At 43.3% G+C, this 22,643-nt stretch overlaps 1 protein-coding gene across 1 annotated transcript in view; it reads right to left on the bottom strand.

Annotated features, from left to right (window-relative positions):
• Positions 1-22,643, bottom strand: part of LOC122734259 (coronin-7-like) — a 114,796-nt gene that overhangs the window by 88,283 nt on the left and 3,870 nt on the right. The window contains exons 2-6 of the mRNA XM_043974970.1: positions 14,506-14,602; positions 13,662-13,736; positions 9,107-9,177; positions 7,124-7,313; positions 5,037-5,113 (exon numbers count right to left, since the gene is read on the bottom strand). Coding sequence (XP_043830905.1) covers positions 5,037-5,113; positions 7,124-7,313; positions 9,107-9,177; positions 13,662-13,736; positions 14,506-14,602 — 510 coding nt within the window. The remainder of the gene's footprint in view (positions 1-5,036; positions 5,114-7,123; positions 7,314-9,106; positions 9,178-13,661; positions 13,737-14,505; positions 14,603-22,643) is intronic.

The following is a 22,643-nucleotide window of genomic DNA, read 5'->3' as shown; positions in this document are numbered from 1 at the left end:
TGGGAACTTGAACTGTTACTGTGGAAACCACAGCCAAGTTTTCTGAAGCCTGCTCAGGCAGGTGACACATTTAGCTGTCAGAATGGCTCCCTTCAGCTCCCCTAGGACTGGAGATTCCCCTTTGCCCCCTCCTAGTCAGCCCCACTGGCTGCCCTGACAGGATGCAGGGTATATTAAGGGCATCAAATGAGAAAAGGCAGAAGAGATTAATAAGTGGTTGCTGAGAAGGCATGGAAAGAGGGAAGAAGAGAAGAGAGGGAAGAGAATGAGAGGGGCAGAAGGGGGGGCCTGTAGACAGATACAGAGATGGCAAGAAACCAAATCACAGAATGTCAAACCAGAGTTCAGTCCCACCATTTTACCAGGCCAGAAAGAAGTCATTTGCTCAAGGCCATATTGCTCCTTAGAGGAGGAGTCCATAGTCTAGGGCATTTCCCATTCTGTATGTATCTCTCTGGATATGGACACCCAGTTCCCTGGAAGACACCTATTTTCCCAACCAAATGTCCCCTCTGGGACACTCTCCAGTTTAGGAGCACCTTGAACATCACTTCTGTCTCCTCAGGGTACAGCATGAAGTGGGTCCAGAGGACTGAACTAGGAGCCAGGAGACCTATCTGTATAACCCTGGGCGAATCGCCTCTGTTTCTCTGAGCCTCAGTTTCCCCATCTGTAAAACAGATACCTATCTCCCAGGGAAATAGACTATATTTTGATTATCTTGGCTTACTCCCACGAATTTATTTATTTGTTTGTTTGTTTATTTTACAAGCTTTTTTTTTACTTCCAAGGATTTATATGCAACATACACAGCTCTTGAATGTTAGTCCCAGCTACTGGGACACTAACCTCTGTTGATAGAGTTATGAACTGACCCGACCATTCTGGAGAGCAATTTGGAACTATGCCCAAAGGGTTATAAAACTGTGCACACCCTTTGATCCAGCAATACCACGACTAGGTTTTTATCCCAAAGACATCTCCAAAAACAAAAAATGACCTATTTGTACAAAAATATTTATAGTAGCTTTTTTTTGTGGTGGCTAAGAATTGGGAATCAAAGGGATTCCCATCAATTGGGTAATGGCAAAACAAGATGTGGAATATAATGGTGATGGGATATTATTGTGCTCTAAGAAATGACAAGCAGGATGATTTCAGAAAGGCCTGGAAAGACTTGTATGAACTGATGTATAGTGAAGAGAGTAGAACCAAGAGAACATTGTGCACAGAGACAGCAATATTATTTGATGATGAACTGTGAATGACTATTCTCAGAAATACAATGATCCAAGACAATCCCAAAGGACTAATGATGAAGCATACTATCCACCTCCAAAGAAAGAACTGATATTGATTGAACACAGGCTGAAGAATGCAGTTTTTTACTTCCTTTCATTTTTAAATTTTCTTTGAGTTTTCTTAGACAAAAAGATTAATATGGTAATGTTTTACATAATTGCACATGTATAAACTATATCTGAATGCTTACTGCCTCAGGGAGGGGGGAGGGGAGAAAGGAAAGGAGGGATAGAATTTGAAACTTAAAACTTTAAATAAAAATATTTATATAAAAAAGATAAACCTTTTCTCATTCCATCTGGCTGTCCCTCACAGTCAGGCTACAGAAGACTGGGTTTCCAGAAAGCTTAGAAAATTAAGGCTTCTCCACTCTGTTACAAAAGTCCTGGGCACAGAAAGGAAGAAATTCCTCCAAGAAGCTTGTCAATGCTTCTAAGTGCTGCCCTTGCCACACCCATTGGCTCTGTACCCTCTACTCTCAATCAATTAGGGTAGGGAGGAGGGAGGGGGTAGAGGGAAGGGAGGTTGGGCTTCTGAACAGCTCCCATTCCCACAAAAGCCTCAGCCCGGAAGTGAAAGGATAGTCTCTCATTCAGCTCTGGAGAAGTTGAGGGAAAGTGAGGAGGGAGGAAAAGGAAAGGGAGACAAAAAGAACAGAGCAGTTTACTGCAGATGAACAAAATTTCACAAAAGATGGGGGAGGAAGGGAAGAGAATAAGCATTTATATAACACCTACTATGTGCAGAGCACTTGACAAATATTATCTCATTTGATCTTTACAACAACCCTGTAAGTTAAGTGCTGTTATTATCCTTTTTTTACAGTTGAGGAAAGTGGCAGAAGTGAAATGACTTGCCTGCGGTCACAAAGCAAAGTAGCTGAGGCTGGATTTGAACTCAGGATTTCCTGACTCCAGGCCCAGTGGTGGGTGTACTATGACAACACCTAGTGGTCCATAGATGTTAAAAAAAAGTTCTTCCTGAACCTTCTTAGGGCTTCATTGTTATTTGTCCTTTGTTCTCAAAGAGGACCATGATATCAGGGTAATGTCATGACTTGCAGTGAATTGGATTTAAATGAGGGAGGGCTGTGCAAAGTTACCACCCTCACTCTGTCTTCCAGAGCCATCTGGGTACAGTGGCAAAATACACATCAGGGTTACTGGAGATGACCCAGGATGTTTAAGGCAATTAGGGTTAAGTGACTTGCCCAGGGTCACACCAGCTAGTAAGTGTCTACGGTCAAATTTGAACTCAGGTCTTCCCAACTTCAGGGCCAGCACTCTATCCACTGCACTATCTAGCTGCCCCTACACTGGGTGAGCCTATAAATGCAGAACCAGATTATTATCTATGCCTCCTCCTTCGCAGCTCAGTCATTTCTTGTTTTGTTTTGTTTTGTTTTGTTTTGTGGGGCAATGAGGGTTAAGTGACTTTCCCAGGGTCACACAGCCAGTGTCAAGTGTCTGAGGCTGGATTTGAACTCAGGTCCTCCTGAATCTAAGGTCAGTGCTTTATCCACTGCGCCACCTAGCTGCCCCTATCAGTCATTTCTTTTACTGCTTTGTCTTAATTCTTTTTTCCACATGTTTGAAAGGAACCCTGGTCTAGAAGCCTGAAGCCCTGGATCCTCTGCCTAGCTCTGCCACTGTGTCTTTGGGCAAAAATATCTCCCCTCTCTGTCTGCATCTCAGTTTCCTCATCTGTAAAATGAAAGTGTTGGACCAGGTAATTCTTTTTTTTCTTTTTTTTTTTTTTTTTTGCAGGGCAATGGGGGTTAAGTGACTTGCCCAGGGTCACACAGCTAGTGTCAAGTGTCTGAGGCCAGATTTGAACTCAGGTCCTCCTGAATCCAGGGCTGGTGCTTTATCCACTGTGCCACCTAGCTGCCCCTTGACCAGGTAATTCTTAAGGTCCCTTCTAGCTCTAACAGTCTGGAAAAACATTCAAGGTCCTGTGAAATCTGATGCCTCCCTAAATCTTCAGTCTTATCTCAACTACCAGCTGCTGGAAGATTGTCCATGGCTGCCACAGCAGGGGAGGAGAGGCAGAGTTCAAATCTAGGTCCTCTGACTCCCAATCCAGGGTGATATCTGCTGCACCACACTGCTAACGAGCACACAGTAGGTGCTCACTAAATATCTGACTCATTAAAACCAACCACTAGAGGCTCACAGGCTCTCAGAGCGATTGCTGGAAGGGACCCCATAGGCTACCTCATCTAACTCCATTGCACAGATGAAGATCTAGGGGGGGTTAAGTGACTACCCCAAAGTCACACAAGTACTAAGTAGTAGAGTTGGAATTTTAACCCAGTTCCTCTGACTCCAAATCCTGCGCCCTTGTCCCCTGTACCACACTTCACACACGTGCTACAGCATCTTGCTTGGTAAGCTCTCTCCTCCTGCTCTGTAGGACCTGCAGTCAAGGAGCTTGATTTTTTTTTTTTAAGTAAGGCAATTGGGGTTAAGTGACTTGCCCAGGGTCACACAGCTAGTAAGTGTTAAGTGTCTGAGGCCAGATTTGAACTCAGGTATTCCTGACTCCAGGGCCAGTGCTCTATCCACTGCGCCACCTAGCTGCCCCAGCTTGATTTTTAATATGTTGATAATTGTATAGAAATGTAATTGGTGTCCTTCATAATCCTCTGTATTCTGAGAAAGAATCCACAGGCTTCAGATTGTTGAGGGGCAATATCAATAACACCAAAAGGCTTAAGAAGTGCTTGAGTAGAGAGATGTTATTTAGCACATAAACACGCGCTATCCTTTTAGTAAACAGAGATGAGAGCTGGAGCAGTCCCACTGTGCCAGCCACTCTTTATCTCCAACAGCTCTGACATATAATTAATGCCCAAGAAATATTTCTAACATCCAGGAGAAGTCTCTTTTAGTCATCTTTGCATCTGCCTCAGTACCTAACACAGGGCTTTGCACATGACAGTTACTCAGCAAATGTTTGGTGAATGAATTATTAATTCAGAGAGATCTGGATGGGCATGGGCTGGACAAGGGATTTCCAATCAGTGACCAACAGAGGGAAGCACAGGGCTCTCCTGAAAATCTAGCCAATACTCCTATGCCCTGGTGTCAATGTGCCTTTTTGGAAAGCCTTCCCACCCCCACCTTAGGCTCCCTAACTCTAGTCCAGCTTTTGGGGTATGACTCTAACCAAAAGAAACCTGAAAGGGCCTTGTGGGTAGGGACAGGAGTGAGGAAGGGGAGGGGGCCTCCTGCTAGACTCAGGAGCCTTTGATTAACTGCTCTGGAAGAAATCCCAAATCTAAGTACATCTGATCCTCTGGACTAGAGAGAACATGAGATCAGGGCAGATGTATTACCTCTTTTCACTTTTTCCTCTCCTCAGCTTTCCTGGAATCAGGCTTGCAAGAGGTAGTCAAGGTCAGAAGGGAGCCTTCAGGGAAGACTGTGGAGAAGGGAGAGAGCACTAGGGGAAAGCTTGCTGGGACATTCAGTCCCTACTGGACTGGCCCGATAACTGGAAAGAAGAGCAGGAAAGCTCCCATTAGAGCTCTCCCCCAATCCTGAAGATAAGGGACTGGATCCCTGGGTTTTTGGCCCTGAGGACTCTCCTCAATCCTGCTACACCCAGGCTGTGAAGTGCCAAAGGCTGCATCAGGCTCAGCCTAAGACACTAGCTACCCTTTTGCCATCCTGAGAGACAGTTCATAGGCACGGCTCCCATCGATAACCCCAGCCCTCTAGCTCACTCACCTTGCAAGATGTACCCAGGAGAACACCATCAGAGCTCCAGGCCACGCTCTGAACCTGGTCACTGTGGGTGTCCAGCTCTAGGAAGAAGCACAATAAAATGGAAAAGGAGTCTGCATTAGGGGAGGTATCTAGTCACCAGAGGAAAATCTGGAGCAGATGGGGATTCTTCGAGAAATTCAAGACAAATGGGACTCTTACAGATGGCAATGGACAGCAACTGGGGCCTTCCAGAGAGGCAGTCCTGGTGTTATGAAAAGGCAATGAACTGGAAGTCAGCAAACTTGAATATGGAGCCAGAAACCATCATTTATTAGCTGTGTAACTTTTGGGCAAGATCCTCCATTCCCTCTAAGACTCAGTTTCCTCATCTGTATAATGGGAATATAAAAGTCTGAAGTGCTATTGAAATATGAACTATTATTATATCCCACCCTAGAAGTTTTTCTGTTTAGGAGAGAAACGACAGGTGTTCACTGCACCTGTACTTGTGCCAAAGTCATTCTTGAATCACTCCTTTCATCAAAATTCTCCTGCTCAGAAAACCTTATGTGAAAACCTTCCAACCTCCTCAAATCTTTTTTTTTTTTGGTGAGGCAATTGGGGTTAAGTGACTCGCCCAGGGTCACACAGCTAGTAAGTGTCAAGTGTCTGAGGTCGGATTTGAACTCAGGTCCTCCTGACTCCAGGGCCGGTGCTTTATCCACTGAGCCACCTAGCTGGCCCCCAACCTCTTCAAATCTAAATAACTTAGCTTGTCATTCAAGACTCTGTAATCTGGTCCCAACCTTACCAACATTATTCAAGTGCATTAAATATTTGTTAAGCATCCATGTGCCGACATACTATTCGACGTACTCACTCTCTACCCTTGTTAGGCTCACTATCTCTGGAATAGGTCCCACTAATTCCTGACCTCCAGTCTTTTGCTCCTTTCCTTTTTTGGAAGCTCAGCACTCACCTCTTTATCTATCTAAATCCTATCTAAGCCCCCCTCCTTCAGGAAGCCCATAACACCATTTCCCCCTTTTCTGAATTAATAAAATTTGAGAATTCGAAGAGAACCCGGTGGTCATTCAGTCAACCTATACACCTAAAGTCCCCTGACTCTAACATACCTGACAAGGGGTCACTCGTGTCCCCCCACCATCCCCACCCTTGTGGCGTCTCAGTTTAGCCCTGACACCTCATCACAGACTGCTGTGTACTATTTAACTGTCTGCTATGACCAGTTTTGTTTACATTGGACAGTAAAACTCCTGAGGGCAGAAACAGGGTCCTCCATGTGTTCATATCCTGCAGGGCAAGTAGCACAGGGGAGGTCTGTGGGGCCTTGAAACATGAGGGACTTCAGAGTTTACCCAGTCCCATTTAATTTCCAGAGAAATGAAGCAATATGCTTTCATCAGATGGCTTAGTGGTACTGTTGAGAATAAAGTTCAGGACTCGTGCCTCCAATGCTGTTGTCACTCTGGGGTATGTGACATTTTAGAATAACTTTTTATAATCAATTTCTGTAGAGATTTAAAGTTTTCAGAGTTTTAAATACCTTATTCCCTTTGATCCTTAACAGCCCTGTGAGACAAGTTGTGACCATATGATTATTCCCACTTTACAAATAAGGAAACTGAGGCTCCAAGGTTAAATGGCTTGCTCTGGGCCTCAACTTGAAAGTCTCTGTTTCAGATTTGGGGGTGGGGGGGGAGCAGGGTAAGAATTCTAAAAAATGTCTCTTCTGACTCCAAGTTCAAAATTCTTTCCAGTACTCCAGGTCTGTATTATAAAGTGGATAAAAGGAGCAGCTAGGTGCCACAGTGGATAGAGCACCAGCCCTGAAGTCAGGAGGACCTGAGTTCAAATCTGGCCTCAACCACTTGACACTTAACTAGCTGTGTGACCCTGGGCAAGTCACTTAATCCTGATTGCCTTGCAAAAAAAAAAAGAAAAAGAAAAAAGAAATAAAAAGAGATTTGGGGGAGGAAGAAGAAAGAAACAACTCAAATAACTCAGGTGACTGGACATACTCTTTCCAAGGTACTGCCACTCAGCTTGAGGTACTATGGGTAGACTGACCAACTTGGGATACCTACCAGTCAAGGTGTGTTGCAAGGCTAAATCCCAGACTTTCACAGCCTTGCTGGAGGCGCTCACCAGCACAGTGTCTGATGTGGGGTGGAACTTCAGGACGTCCACCTGGAAGTCCTCAGGACCCAACACCACCCCAGGGGCAGAAGGCAGGTCCTGATGAGCTGGGGCAGCCGGCAGTCGCCATAGCTTCACCTACAACACCAAACAGATTCAGGTGTTAGATTTTGTGAGGGAGAATGGAAACAGGGAAGGATGGTTTCTCTTCCACTCAAGTCATGTTGGGCTCTGCTCCTCCTAACCCTGGTGTCCATGTAAAGCTGAATGAAGGAAGACTGTTTCCACCCCAGGGCTCTTTCAAACTAGCTAACCCCCTGCCATCTATTATCTATTTGGTCTGGAGAGTCCAAGTTCCTCACAGATTCTCCAACTTAATAACTACGTTACAGTGAAAAGAACATTGAACTGGGATCAGAAGCCCTGGGTTCTAGTCCAACCTCTTCTACTGACTTGCTGTATAACTCTGGGTAAGTCACTTAACTTCTGAACTTCAGTTTCTCCATCTGTAACATGAAGGGGTTGGAATTTTAAGGAACCTCTCTTCCAGAACTAGTATTCTATGAAAAAAGATGGGGACAGGGGCAGCTAGGTGGCACAGTGGATAAAGCACCAGCCCTGGATTCAGGAGGACCTGAGTTCAAATCCGACCTCAGACACTTGACACTTACTAGCTGTGTGACCCTGGGCAACTCACTTAACCCCAACTGCCTCACTAAAAAACAAACAAACAAAAAACCCTGTCCTTGTACTTATATTCCACCAGGTGGAAGTGACATATTCATAAACAAAAAATACATTTGCTTGTTTTTAATAGCAGGTTAGAAGAGAAATTAGAAACCTCTATCTCTTTCTACAGCTCCCAGGAGAGGAATTCAGGCACAAGAAAGGGTGGCATGTACTGTAATGATTGGAATGATGCCACCTACTGGAGACTTACTATAGGAAAGCTCCACCATGAGGAGAATGCCTCAGAGGGCAAGGCCATGCGGCTTTTCCTTGGCATCAGGAAGTTTTACTCATGGGTGCTGTCTATCAAGGCTACCAGCCAATCAACTTGAGGAGCCTCCTATTTTCTGGGAAGGGACAGGAAGGAGAAAGGAGGGCCTGCGCAGAGAGCTCTGTGTTCTTTTTTGGGATCCTGACTTGGTGGTGGTGGTGGTGGCAGAGGACTTCACAGGAAATTTGAGGAAAGATAGGAATGCCAGGCTGTTGGAATTCTGTTCTCAATCTTTCTCTTTCTATCTTTCAATAAACCCTTAAAAACCTAAACTCGTTTTACCAGTGATTTTAGTCAGTTTCCCCCAAAACTGGGGGAACAGATTAGAACCCACATTTAGAATCTTAAATTACACTGCTGAACTTTGGGGCTGGAGAACGTTGAGCATATGGAACAACCCAAGACTAAAAAGTATTCAAGTGGGGTGAGAGGAGTGGAATGAAAGAAGGAGAGCCTTCACAGGGGATCCAATATGGCCTCTGTGACTTAGTGGGAGGCAAAATCCATAAGAAAAAGAAAAGCCATGAAGTCTAGAATTTTAAAGATATATACTTGGGTTTCTTCTGAGTTCTCTCTCCATGAAGAGTAATCTGAGGGGGCAGCTAGGTGGCACAGTAGATAAAGCACCAGCCCTGGATTCAGGAGGACCTGAGTTCAAATCTGGCCTCAGACACTTGACACTTACTAGCTGTGTGACCCTAACCAAGTCATTTAACCCTCATTGCCCTGCCACAAAAAAAAAAAAGGAGTAATCTGAAAGGCTCCCAGTCCCTGGGTAGATAGCTAAGTCCCTACAATGGGAACTTGTTGGGGAGAGGTTCAGGTTAGCTCCTGGCTATAGTCCTACTGTAACCTCAAGAATCATCAGGTAGGATGTTTTGGGAAAAGGGGCCCGAGCAGTTCCCATGGGCTCCCCAATCCCCCCGCTCACCGTTCTGTCTGCTGATCCTGTGGCAAGGAGGTGGTCATCAAATGGCGAGAAATCAAAATCCGTCACCAGATCTGTAGAAGAAGTATGGTCAATGAGTTGAAGGAGATACCACCCTTAGAGTGCCTAGTCTGATTCCCAAAGTAGTTTCAATTCCTGGACCCCTGGGACAGAATCCCCTAAGCAAGGTCCCTTAAATTGCCTTCTACTGCTTATACACAGTTCCCCCATCCCAAAGTAGCCCAAGTAGCCCTGAAATACAATGGAATATGCAGGCACCTTGGAGACAAGCCCTTCCCAAGTTTCACATCCCCAACTAAGGCTTTTCTGGTTTAGGATGAAAGTCAGAGTCAAGGAGGCTAGCAAAGGGATGAGAAGAAAAACTGAATATTTCCCTGGATTCCTAGGGGAATCCTGCCCCATTCACTGAACCAATCAACTATTTATAAAACATCTCCTATGTTTCTAGAACTATATATATACACATACACACACATATATATACACATACATACACACAACATACATATACATAAACATATACACACACACATATATAACATGTATAAAAGGCAAGCATCAATCATAGAATGACTAAATGAAATGTACATGAATCTTTTTTTTTTTTGCAAGGCAATGGGGGTTAAGTGACTTGCCCAGGGTCACACAGCTAGTAAGTGTCAAGTGTCTGAGGCCGGATCTGAACCCAGGTACTCCTGAATCCAGGGCAGGTGCTTTAACCACTGCGCCATCTAGCTGCCCCAATGTACATGAATCTTAATGGAATACTACTACAGGAAGCAAAAAATAGAAAAAGGGAAGATTTATATAAACTGATGTGGAGTGAAGTAAGCACAACCAGGAAAACAATCCACAAAAATAATAAAGTAAATGAAAAAAACACCCAATTTCTTGGTAATTACAATGAACACCATGCTTAGCCCCAAGGAAGAAAGAAGAAAACTACCTCCCTCCAGGAACCATAGACTTGGAATACTGGGGTTTTAGACTTGGAATATTGTACATGCCATGGGACTGTAGACTTGGAATACAGCACACACTATCAAATTCAATGACTGTAATGGTTAGTTTTGCTCAGCTGCTTCCCCCTTCAAACCTTTTCTTTTAAATGTTTTTATTATGTATAGAATAAATATATATTTAGTTCTTTCTTTTATTTTCTTGTTATTATCTTTTTATTCTTTAATCCCAGGGATGGCTTGTTGGGCATGGTAAGGGAAAAGGATATATTTGGAAATGGAGATGACATAAAAACAGAGATCAAAATTTTTTTTTAGTGGCAAGGCAGAACGCCAAGGAGAAACAAGCAGTCTATTCCCCATCTAGCACTTTTAATCTCCTTTATAAACTCTTAAGAGTTAGATGGACATCACCTAGGGGTTAGACCAGACCAGAGGTATTAATTACCTCCAGTGGGGGGCTGCAAAAGTCCCAAATGCCTCCTGAGCCAGATTAAAATGTAATGGGAAATATTTAACAAAAAAAATTAAAATACAATGCAACATAATGTTAATACATGGTTCTCAAAATCAATATGTGGCTCTATTTAAGTCTGTCACCACTGGACTCGATGACCTGTGTAGTTCCTTCCAACTCTATGAACACTCCCCTGAGGCCTGACTACCATCCACAGAATCCTGGAAGGTGGCCCCCAGGCTCCTGAATGAACAGCTCCTGCCTAGTACCCTTATTCCACTGAACTCTGATGCTTCCTTCATAGTGAGTCACAACAGCTGCCCTCTGGAATGGCAGCCTTGACAAGCTGTTTGTGGATGCTTGTTCAGTCTTGCTGCAGTCGGGGTGGGGATGGCAAAAACTGGACACCTTTCCCTTAGGAGGTAACTCAGGGGAACACTCAGGCTGGGCTGCTGGTACTTCTTCCTACCTCGTAGATGCCCTGTGATAAAGGAGAGCCCCAAGAGCCCAGGTCCAAGAGGCTGCCAGGCCTTGTTTCCCTTGGGCCTCTCACGGCAAGCTTCAGGAGTTGCCTCGCCGGCTTTTGGGAGGACCCATGGGACTAGTGAACAGAACAGCTGTTTCTATTGCCCTTGTGGCACCTGAAGACAGCACAGTAGATACATCTGGAAGAAGTTTCCCGAGTGATTATGGCTGTCGAGAGATTTGGGGTCATTCAGACTGGGGATAAGAATGTTCTATTTCTCCAGGTATCCCCTGGATAACATCCTTGAAGCATCTCTTTCTTATCTCATGTCTTGGCATCTGCTGTGCACATTGCCACCTATGAGTCTGGGACAGAAGCTGTGGCAAAGTACTTAGGATGCCCAGGATTTCAGCCCTTTCCCTTTAACTGGTTTTCTAGTAGTGTGGCTTCTGGTGATGGATGAGCTGGGATGGGGAGCTTGGATCCAGTAAGCATACTTGATCAGTAAGGGGACTCATTTATCAATTCGCCACTGAGTATAAAAAAGACTAGATTTTGTTTTCCACTTGTGATACTACAATCATAGACTAAAGGACCCTTTCTGTGTCATGGAACACTGTCCAGCTGGTGTCACTATCTCTTTCATTCTTACTCCCAGGAACCCTGTCCTAGCTCCCCCAACTGCACAAATTTATTCTCACCTCTGTGCTAGCCTGTATCATTTCTTCATCTGTGAGAGGAGGGGATGCGAAGCTCTCTAAGAACCCCTGCAGCAATTACATTCCACTGTCAACATCCTGAGGTTCCTCATAGGGCTGATGCTCTATGACCCTTCCCCCAAAACTAACAAACCACAGTCACCATTAGAGTGCCAATGGCATTTATCGAGGTCTTGATGGCCTCTGAAAAATCCAAAGAGAAGGTATGTAGCCTTTACCAGGCAGCACTCCTAATCACAGCAATTTCCCAAGATGAAGAGCCTCTAGACTACTAAAACAAATGATCTCCCTCTCAGAGTTCTCAGAGTACTTTGTTTATACTTTTAATCTGAGGTCCTTGAATTTTTTTTTTTAATATTGATAAGCACCTTTCAATATAATTGATTTCCTTTATAATCTTATTTTGATTTATGTGTTTAAAAACATTATTCGGAAAAGGGAAATACAGGCTTCACCAGACTGCCAAAGATCTCCTAGTTTAACACATTTCTTATGCACAGACCACATTCTACTCTGTATTGTAGTTTATCAGCATATGTATCTTGCTTTATTTCATCCCCCTCCCCCCCACACCTACACTGACTCTATTTCTTTGTGAAGGCAGGGAGCTGTTTTATTCATCTCTACATCCCCAGCTGTGGCCCTGTATAACGCAGGCACCCCACAAACATTTCTAGAATGTAGGAATCAAAGACTGTAACGAGCACACCCACACATTCACACCCCTCCAAAGCTTTAGCAGGGATCACTCCTTAGTCCCTGTCATGATGCATGAACAGGGCTACTGGAAGTTCAGGATTGTTGGCACAGCTGCTGTAACTGAAAGAAAATACAGGCCAGGCCAATTGGAGCATGCACAGAACAAGTCACTTGGCCTGGGCTGGAGCCGTGCCAGGACAAAGAGCTCCACCCTAAAGAAGTTACCACTGCTCCTGCCAAAACCCCTTTGTGGCCATCTCGGCCAGAGTCCACGGGTCCAGCAGAGTCCTCCCCATCTCTACACTACCACGCTTCAGCAACAAAAGAGGGAGTCTAGCATTTGTTCTACTCGCTGCCCTGTGACAGGCCATGAGTAACCTGGAAAAACAATCTTCCTCTACTGAGGAGCCGTGGCATCAGAAGAGGAAACTGGGGGCAGCTAGATGGCGCAGTGGATAAAGTACCAGCCCTGGATTCAGGAGATCCTGAGTTCAAATCCGGCCTCAGACACTTGGCACTTAACTAGCTGTGTGACTCTGGGCAAGTCACTTAACCCTCATTGACCCACTCAAAAAAAAAAAAAAGTACTAAAAAAAAAAGAAGAAGAAGAAGAAAACACAGTCAGCAAAGAATCAAGGGCCAGGTGGATAAAAGGAACTTCCTCACAAGGGGGTATGTATGGTTACCTCTCTTCCTAGGCCCTAATGGTGATCCTCTGTACCCCTACCCCACCCCCACCTCTGAACTTTACCCTAGAGACCAATCTTCCGAATCAGAAGCTCCTTTGGGTCTGGGATTGCTTTCCATGTAATCTTTGTAATCCTGGGGCATTGCAAACTTAATTAATGATTGCTGGATTGGAAAGGTGGGAGGAAGCATGGATGTCAGCAAGCCCAATAAATGTTCAATGGCAGGTCAAGATGAGTCTGAACACTGCTTAATTTTGTCTTTTTATCTCCATCACGTAGCACAATTCCTTGTACAAGGTAGGCAGTTTTTCAACTGAATGAGACACAGTGTAAAAAGGAAATAGCAGGGAGCAGGTAGGTGGCACAGTGGATAAAGCACCAGCCCTGGATTCAGGAGTACCTGAGTTCAAACCCGGCCTCAGACACTTGACACTTACTAGCTGTGTGACCTTGGGCAAGTTGCTTAACCCTCACTGCCCTGCAAAAAACAAACAAACAAACAAAAAAAGGAAATAGCAGGTGTGTCCTGGACTAAAGAAGTGACCTACCTGAATGACAACCCAGGTACGCCACATTCTTCTTGTTCTTGCCCTGGCTTTCCAGGGGCACGATGCCCAGGGAGCCTGTTAGACGAATGAATTGACATGGATTTGCAACAAAACCATCACACCCCTTATCTAGATCCCCACAATCCCACGGAGACCCAGATACATGCTTCAGTGAGGGGAGCACCCTACAGGAAAAGGCCGTTTAGTGTAAGTTATTAAAAGTCACAGCCCTGGAGTGACAGGACTGGGTTAAATGACTCCACCATACAGTGCAAAGACATGCTACCAACTATCTGTGTGACTCAAGACAAGTTACTCTGCCTTGCTGAGACTAAGATGTCTCAAAGATAAAAGGAAGGGGCAGCTAGGTGGCGCAGCGGATAGAGCACCGACCCTGGAGTCAGGAGTACCTGAGTTCAAATCCGGCCTCAAACACTTTACACACTTACTAGCTGTGTGACCCTGGGCAAGTCACTTAACCCCAATTGCCTCACTAAAACAAACAAACAAACAAAAAAAGATAAAAGGAGAAGACTGGACTACAAGATCCCAAAGGGGTATTGGGTCTGGACACCATTCCACTATTTCTCAGGCCTGTAAATTCTTCCTCTGCTCATGCTCATCCCACCCTGGATAAACCCCACCCTTCCAAAGAATCTTTGCACCTCGCAGCTGTAGAATGGAGAAAAATACAAGGAGAAAGGCAGGCAGGTAAAGCTAAGCCCTCCCCCCACTCCTGACTTGGAGTCTAGAAGATGCTGCCCTTTCCCTTCCTTCCCAGTCCTCTTCTCTGCCTCTCCACCCTATCCAGTCCACATCTCTAATTCCAGCCTATCCCTCATACCTGATGGATCAGCGTTAAACACAATCAAGCTACAGCTTGACTTGATGTGGTTCCCATAAGACAAAGCTGTTCCTGCTCGAATGTCATTGATCCAGGCCTGGAAGTAAGTAATAAGAGAAGAATGGTAATGATGGAGAGGCCTAGTGATATCTTGCTTTGTTTTGTTTTGTTTTTACAGGGCAATGAGGGTTAAGTGACTTGCCCAGGGTCACACAGCTAGTGCCAAGTGTCAGAGGCTGGATTTGAACTCAGGTCCTCCTGAATCCAAGGCCAGTGCTTTATCCACTGCACCATCTAGCTGCCCCACCTAGTGATATCTTTAGAGGGAGCAGGCAGTAACCAACAGTTATGTCAAGGACTAGAACCCAAAAGGAAAAAGGGTGGGGGACTTCAGAGAACCCAGATTCAAATCATTTAACCTCTCTAGGCTTCAGCTACTTTACCAGTGAAATGAAGAGGCTGAACTAAATGACCTATAAAGTCCCTTCTAGTTCTTTATCTCTGATCCATGATAAGCTCCTTATTCTTGAGTATTACCCTACCCAGGTACCAAAGAACCTAAAATTTTACCATTAGAGACCTCTCCCTCCTGTTAAAAACCACACCTCTCCCTGCCACGGCTCTGAAAGATCATACATTAATCTTGGTACAAGTTTACATATAATACCTCTTCCTGAGCAGGAAAAGATCATTTAAAAAATACTGAGGCCCTGAGGAGACAGAGAAGTCCTGAAAGGAAAGGAGAAAAACTGAGAAAGGAGAGATAAGGATCTTTTTTTTACCCTATGGTCTCAGGCAGCCCTAGTGAGGAGGAGGGAGGAGAAACTGGCATATGCAAACAGCAGTGAGAGAGGAAAGCATAGATTAGCTGAAACCTGGGGCCCCACCTGTGACATTTCACTGGTCATGGCTCTTCCTTCATATTAGTATTTTTAGAATTTAAGAATTAGAATGTTATGTGTGGTATCGTAGACCTAATAAAAAAGTTGTTTGGTTTTTTGTTGGGGGAGGGAAGTTGGAAGCAGAGGTGAGCTGTGATTCAATCAATTTGTGTGAAACCTTGCTATTTCAATACATCTCTCTCTTTTTTTTTTTTTTTGGTGAGGCAAGTGGGGTTAAGTGACTTGCCCAGGGTCACACAGCTAGTAAGTGTCAATTATCTGAGGCTGGATTTGAACTCAGGTCCTCCTGAATCCAGGGCCAGTGCTCTATCCACTGGGCCATCTAGCTGTCCCCCCTTTTTTTTGGGCCCAGCCAAACTTCTTGCTCTTCTCCAAACAAGACATTTTATCTCTTACCTCAATGCTTTTATTCATGTTATTCCTCATGCCAGAAACAGTCTCCCTTCTGACCTTGACTACCTCTTGCAAGCCTGATTCCCTTCAAGGTTCAAGTCAAGTGCCATGTACCTAGTTTGTCATCTGTTAGTGCCCACTCCCCTCCATTAAAATTACTGAACTTCGAGGGGAATTTACTATGTATTTAGTTATCTGTGAACACACCAATTCACCCCAGTAAAATGTAAGCTCCTTAAGGACAAGGCCCATCTCCTCATTGCAACTGTATCTCCAGGGACATAGTGTAGAGGGCTTAAACAAACACTTGTTGCTGACTGATGTTGCTGACTTTGCATGAGCAAAGGTTTCTATTGACTCTGGGTACAGCCCTCTTTTCTCTTCTATACTACACAAGTAAACTCTACCCCTTTGTAATCTGACTATCTTTAAGCCTTGTACCTTCTTTTATTTCATACTGTTTTCCCCTTAATTCACTGGTAAAATTTTGCTTTTAAAACAACAGCAGAGGGGGCAGCTAGATGGTGCAGTGGATAAGGCACTGGACCTGGATTCAGGAGGACCTGAGTTCAAATCCAGCCTCAGACACTTACTAGCTATGTGACCCTGGGCAAGTCACTTAACCCTCATTGCCCTGCCCAAAATAAATAAAATAAAATATATTAAAAAAAAACAAAAACAAAAAAACAACCGCAGAGGGGGCAGATAGGTGGCACAGTGGATAAAGCACTGGCCTTGGATTCAGGAGGACCTGAGTTCAAATCCAGCCTCAGACACTTGACTAGCTGTGTGACCCTGGACAAGTCACTTAACCCTCATTGCCCTGCAAAAAAACAAAAACAAACCAAAACAAAACAACAGCAGTTCAGTAAGATTGAAGGAAAACTGTTTTCTTTCTTTGACTAGGCCAGGAAAGTTGGAAAAATATGTAGATGTTCTAGAGGCTAGGAAGAAATAAGCGGCAGAGAATAATAATGATAATAACAGCTGACATTTATACAGTTCTTTAAGACTTAGCAAAGCAATTTACATATATTATTCCATCATCTCAGGGAATATGAGCTAGAAAGCAAGGAGGATTCATAAAGGAGTGACAGGTTGAGGCAGGGGAAAGAGAGAGATGCTCAGGGAGATTTCTTTACAGATTAAATTTTTGGTCATGGGCTGACTACTGTTAAGCTAAAGAATCCACTTCCCATCTTTCAAATGGAAAAGGAGAGGAAGACAGAGAATTTCACCTTTCCTGATCTTGCCTCTCACTGAGATAATATAATTATCAAAGGAAATATTCCCAAAAGTCCCTCACACAGAGAATACTGATGTGTGATCTGACAACCTCTCACTCTCAGAGACCAGCAAATTCACTGAAATTCAAGATGCTAAAAACTCAGCAGAATAAATCAACAGACTGGCTGTTTGGACACAAATGGAAATGATGAGCACAAATGATGCCTTTCGGGATTCATAATATGGAAATGATCAGTGACATCTGATGGATCTGCCCTCATCGTGTTAAGTGAAGAGAGATCTCAAATTAATATAGGGGGCAGCTAGCCGGCCCTGGATTCAGGAGTACCTGAGTTCAAATCTGGCCTCAGACACTTGATACTTGACACTGTGTGACCCTGGGCAAGTCACTTAACCCCAAATTACCTCACCAAAAAAAAAAGAAAGAAAGAAAAGAAAATCAAATATTAATATGATCTCAGGTTTATTGTGTTTTTATTTATTTTGAATCATCTTTCCCAATTACATTTCAATCTGGTTCAGGCTATACTTGGGAGTATCTGACACCTCTATTGTAGACCACGCACACTGCTTACACCTTCTCTTCTTTCAGAAGTAGAGAGCAGAAGCAGAATCCAATTCCAAGTTCCTTAGCCTTTAATCCTTCAGGGATTTTGCTTGAGCTGCCCACCTTGCAGTTCTATACCTTGTGCTAGGCCAAAGAATTTCTAGCTATGCAATCAAACGACAAGCACCTACAATGTGCCAAGCATCATGCCGGGGACACCCTCATGGAGTTTACATTCTATCCATGGGAGGCAGTGGGAGCATATATAAATACATATATAAAAAACACCAGAAGAGCAATTGTTGTTGGGGGGAGGGGAAGGACAGCAGCAGCTGGGGGGACAAAATCTGGAAAGGCTTCATGTAGAAAGTGGTACTTGATGAGGGCAGCTAGGTGGCGCAGTGGATAAAACACTGGCCCTGGATTCAGGAATACCTGAGTTCAAATCTGGCCTCAAACACTTGACACTTACTAGCTGTGTGACCCTGGGCAAGTCACTTAACCCCCATTGCCCTGCAAAAAAAATAAAAATAAAATAAAATAAGAAAATGGTACTTGAATTGTATTTTGAAGGCAAGAAGAGAGTCTAAGAAGTAGAGGTGAAAAGGAAGTCCACAGGAGAGAGCAAAAGGAGGGAGAGGGAGGAGTGCCAAGGTATAAACGTGGAGGATGGACAGTTGGGCTGGGCCACAGAATTCAGAAGGGAAGTAATAAGGCTAGAAAGGGAGGTTAAGACTGGTTTGGGAAGAGCTTTAAAAGTCAGATGGAGGAGTTGAAGGAAGCCATTGGAGTTTATTGCACAGGGGAGTGATGTGGTCAGAGCTGTGGAAAAAATCATTTTAGCAGCTGTGTGGAGGATGGGTAGGAAAGGGGAGAGACTGGAGGCGGATAAACTAGTTAGAAAGCTATCATAATACACCAAGAAAGAGGTGATGAGAGTCTCAACTAAGGCAGTGGTCAAGTTAGAAACAAGAGGACAGATAAGAGACATAATGTAGAAGTAGAATGGGCAACACTTAGAAAATGATTGGCTATGGAGCGGCTAGGAGGCATAGTAGAGATAAAGCATCAGCTCTGGAGTCAGGAGGACCTGAGTTCAAATCCTGCCTCAGACACTTACTTATTGTGTCTGAGCAAGTCACTTAACCCCAATTGCCACTCCCCCCCAAAAAAAGAAAGAAAGAAAGAAAGAAAGAAAGAAAGAAAGAAAGAAAGAAAGAAAGAAAGGAAGGAAGGAAGGAAGGAAGGAAGGAAGAAAGAAAGAAAAGAAATAAGGGAAAAGAAAATGATTGGATTTATGAGGTGAGGAAAAATAAGGTGTCAAAAATAACACTGAGAGTATGAACCTTGGCATTTGGAAGGACAGTGGTATTCTTGATAGAGAAAAGGAAATTGAGAAGAGAGATGAATTTTGGGGAAAAGATGAGAGCTCATACTCCTCAGATCACCTAAAAGTTTCTCTGCAAATATAATTTTTGTCACATCTCCAAAATTTCTGAAATAGCATCAGCTATGATCATCCCACAAGACTCTATTCTTTGCCCTCCCTACCTTAGCAATCTCATATATGGAATTAATCATCACCTCTATGCTATAATTCTTATCTCCAACTCAACTTGAATAAACATTTACAAATGCCTACTGTCCTTTAGATGTCAGGGTTATAAATTTGAAAAAAAAAATCTAGTAATTTCTCCTCAGGAAACTTACAGTTCAATAAGTGGGAGTAAGAAAAGTATGGGCAGCTAGGTGGCAAAGAAGATAGAACACCGGGCCTAGAGTCAGGAAAACTCAAATTCAAATCTGGCCTCAGACATTTACTGGCTGTGTGACCCTGGACAAGTCACTCAATCCTGTTTGCTTCAGTTTTCTCATCATTAAAATGAGCTGGAAAAGGATATGGTAAAACCACTCTAATATCTTTGCCAAGAAAACCCCAAATGGGGTCATAAAAAGCTGGACATGAGTGAACAACAACAAAATGACTGAACAACAAGATAAGTATACAAACAAAGTCGTTTTGCTAAAGGCAAATGAAGACATCTAGATGAGTGTTGTGAAGTATATGAGTTAAGAGAGAAGAAGAGATGGCCTGGAGAGTTCAGGAGGGCAATTAGGGTAGTAAAAGGCCTTGAGATTAAAACATCTAAGGATCATTTGAAGGAATGTTTGAAGAAATAAATATTTGGGAATGTTCAACGCAGGGAAGAGAAGACTTAGGTGAGACATCAGCTGTTTTCAAGTATATGAAAGACAGCCAAGAGCTTCAAAAGGAATTAAATTTGTTCTGCTTGATCCCAGGGAGCAAAACTATGAATAACAGGGAGAAGCTGGAGGAAAACAAATTTAGTCTTCACAGAATGAAAAACTTCCTAAGAATCAGAACTCTATCAAAGTGGAATAGGCTGCCTGGGGAGGTAGTTGGTTTCTCCTCACTAGAGCTCTTCCAAGAAAAGGCCTGGAAAATATGTCCAGTATGTTGTACAGGGATTCTTGTTCAGATAACAGGTTGAACTAGAAGGTCACTGAGATCCTTTCTTTTTTTTTTTTTTAAATTTAAGTGGGGTTAAGTGAGTTGCCCAGGGTCACACAGTTAGTAAGTGTCAATTATCTGAGGCCGGATTTGAACTCAGGTACTCCTGAATCCAGGGCCAGTCTGGTGCTCTATCCACTGTGCCACCTAGCTGCCCCTGAGATCCCTTCCAACTCAGATTCTAAAAGAGATCATTTTCACCAAGACAATTCCAAAGATCTCATGATGGAAAATGTTCTCCACATCCAGAAAAAAGAACCGTGGATTCTGAATGCAGATTGAACCATACCATTTCTACCTTTTGGTGGTTGTTTTTTCTTTTTTGAGGTTTTTCCCTTGTGTTCTGATTCTTCTTTCTTTCTTTCTTTCTTTTTTTCTTTTTTGTAGGGCAATGAGGGTTAAGTGACTTGCCCAGGGCCACACAGCTAGTAAGCCTGATTCTTCTTTCACAACATGACTAATGCAGAAATATGTTTAATGTGATTGTACATATATAACCTATATCAGATTGCTTTCTGTCTTGGGGAAGCGGGGAAGAGAGGGAGGAAGAAAAATTTGGAACTAAAAATCTTATGAAAACAAATGTTGAAAACTATCTTTACACATAAACGGAAAATAATCAAATACTTTTATGATTTAAAAAAAAGAGAGATCATTTTCATCCCTGGGAGTCAAGGAATCTAAGACTTTAGGAAGCAGGTGGCACCTGTGCTAGGCATTTGGAAAGAGAGAATGTCAATAAGTGGAGATGCCATTGAGCGAGCATATTCCAAGAATGAACAGATGAACAGAAGCAGGGTAGGGCAAGACTAACTCAGAAAATAGTTAGGAGGCCAGTCTTGTTTGAAACATATAACTTTGTTTGAAAGTAGAAAGTATGGGGCAGCTGGGTGGCACAGTGGATAAAGCACCGGCCCTGGATTCAGGAGGACCTGAGTTCAAATCCAGTCTCAGACACTTGACACTTACTAGCTGTGTGACCCTGGGCAAGTCACTTAACCCCCACTGCCCTGCCAAAAAAAAAGAAAAGAAAAGAAAGAAAGGAAGGAGAAAGTACATGAAAAGGATTAATGTAAATTAAGACTGAAAAGATAGGTTGTGGCCAGATTGTGGAGAGCCTTAAATATCAGGTTAGACTTTGCATTTTATCCATATTGTACTGTTGTGAGCAGAAAGTGACATAATCTAACCTAAGCATTCGGAAGAGAATTCTGATAGCAAGGAGGAAAATCAGCTAGGAATCTATTAAAAGAGCACAGGTGAGAGATAAAGGAAGGCCTGAATGAGGGAAGTGATGGTGGGACTGCAGAGCAGGGAACCAATAAAAGAGATAATGCTAATGGAAGGGGGAAAGGGACCCACATGTACAAAAATATTTATAGCTGCTCTTTACGTGGTAGCAAGGAATTGGAAGTTGAGGGGGTGCCCATCAATTGGGGAATGGCTGGACAAGTTGTGGTATATGAATATAATGGAATACTATTGTGCTGTAAGAAATGATGAGCAGGAAGAGTTCAGAGAAACCTGGAGGGTCTTGGGTGAGCTGATGATGAGTGAGATGAGCAGAACCAGAAGAACACTGTACATAGTATCATCAACATTGAGTGTTGACCTACCGTGATGGACTATATTCTTCTCACCAATGCAATGGTACAGAAGAGTTCCAGGGAACTCATGATAGAAGAGGATCTCCAAATCCAAGAAAAAAAAAGAAAGAAAGAACTGTGGAGTATAGATGCTGATTGAACCATATTATTTCTTTTGTTTTGGGTGCTGTTGTTTTTTTTTCTATTTTGAGGTTTTGCATCACTGCTCTGATTCTTTCTCTTGTAACAGGATTAATGCAGAAATAGGATTAATGTTATTATGTGTATATATATGTGTGTGTGTATATATATATATATATACCTATATGTATATGTATAGAGATATATAGATATAACCTATATCAGATTACCTGCTGTCTAGGGGAGGGGGGAGGGAGAAAAATCTGAAATTGTAAAGCATGTATAAACAAAAGTTGAGAACTATTTTTACATGTAACGGAAAAAATAAAATACCTCATACATTAAAAAAAAAAAAGAGATAATGCTAAGACAGAAGAGACAGAACTTGGGGGCTGATGAAATGTAGGAGGTATGGAAACAGGAAGAGGCAAAGATGACCCTAAGGTTTTGAGCCCAAGTATTGGGAAGATGATGATAAAGGAAATGAATCTGAAAAAAAGGGAAGATTTTAGGAGGAAGATAATGAGTTAAGTTTTGGATATGTTATGTTTGAGATATATAGAAGTGCTTAATAACTACTTGTTCATCAAATGAGGTGGTGTCAAGAAATCCAGATGGAGATGATTAGCGGGGATTTGTGGTGGGTTGTGCAGATGTATCAGTCTTCTGCATACAGATGATAATTGTGAAGCAGTGGGTGTGGATGTACTTGAGAGAAAGAACAGAAAGTGAGAAGAGAAGGCGGCTGAGGGCAGGGCCTACACTTAGGTGACCAAGGGAGGCAGATG

The sequence above is a fragment of the Dromiciops gliroides genome, chromosome 1 (genome assembly GCF_019393635.1).
Source record: "Dromiciops gliroides isolate mDroGli1 chromosome 1, mDroGli1.pri, whole genome shotgun sequence".
Lineage (NCBI taxonomy): Eukaryota > Metazoa > Chordata > Mammalia > Microbiotheria > Microbiotheriidae > Dromiciops > Dromiciops gliroides.
The sequence above is the reverse complement of the archived record's forward strand: the minus strand, read 5'-3'. Positions and strand labels throughout refer to the sequence as shown.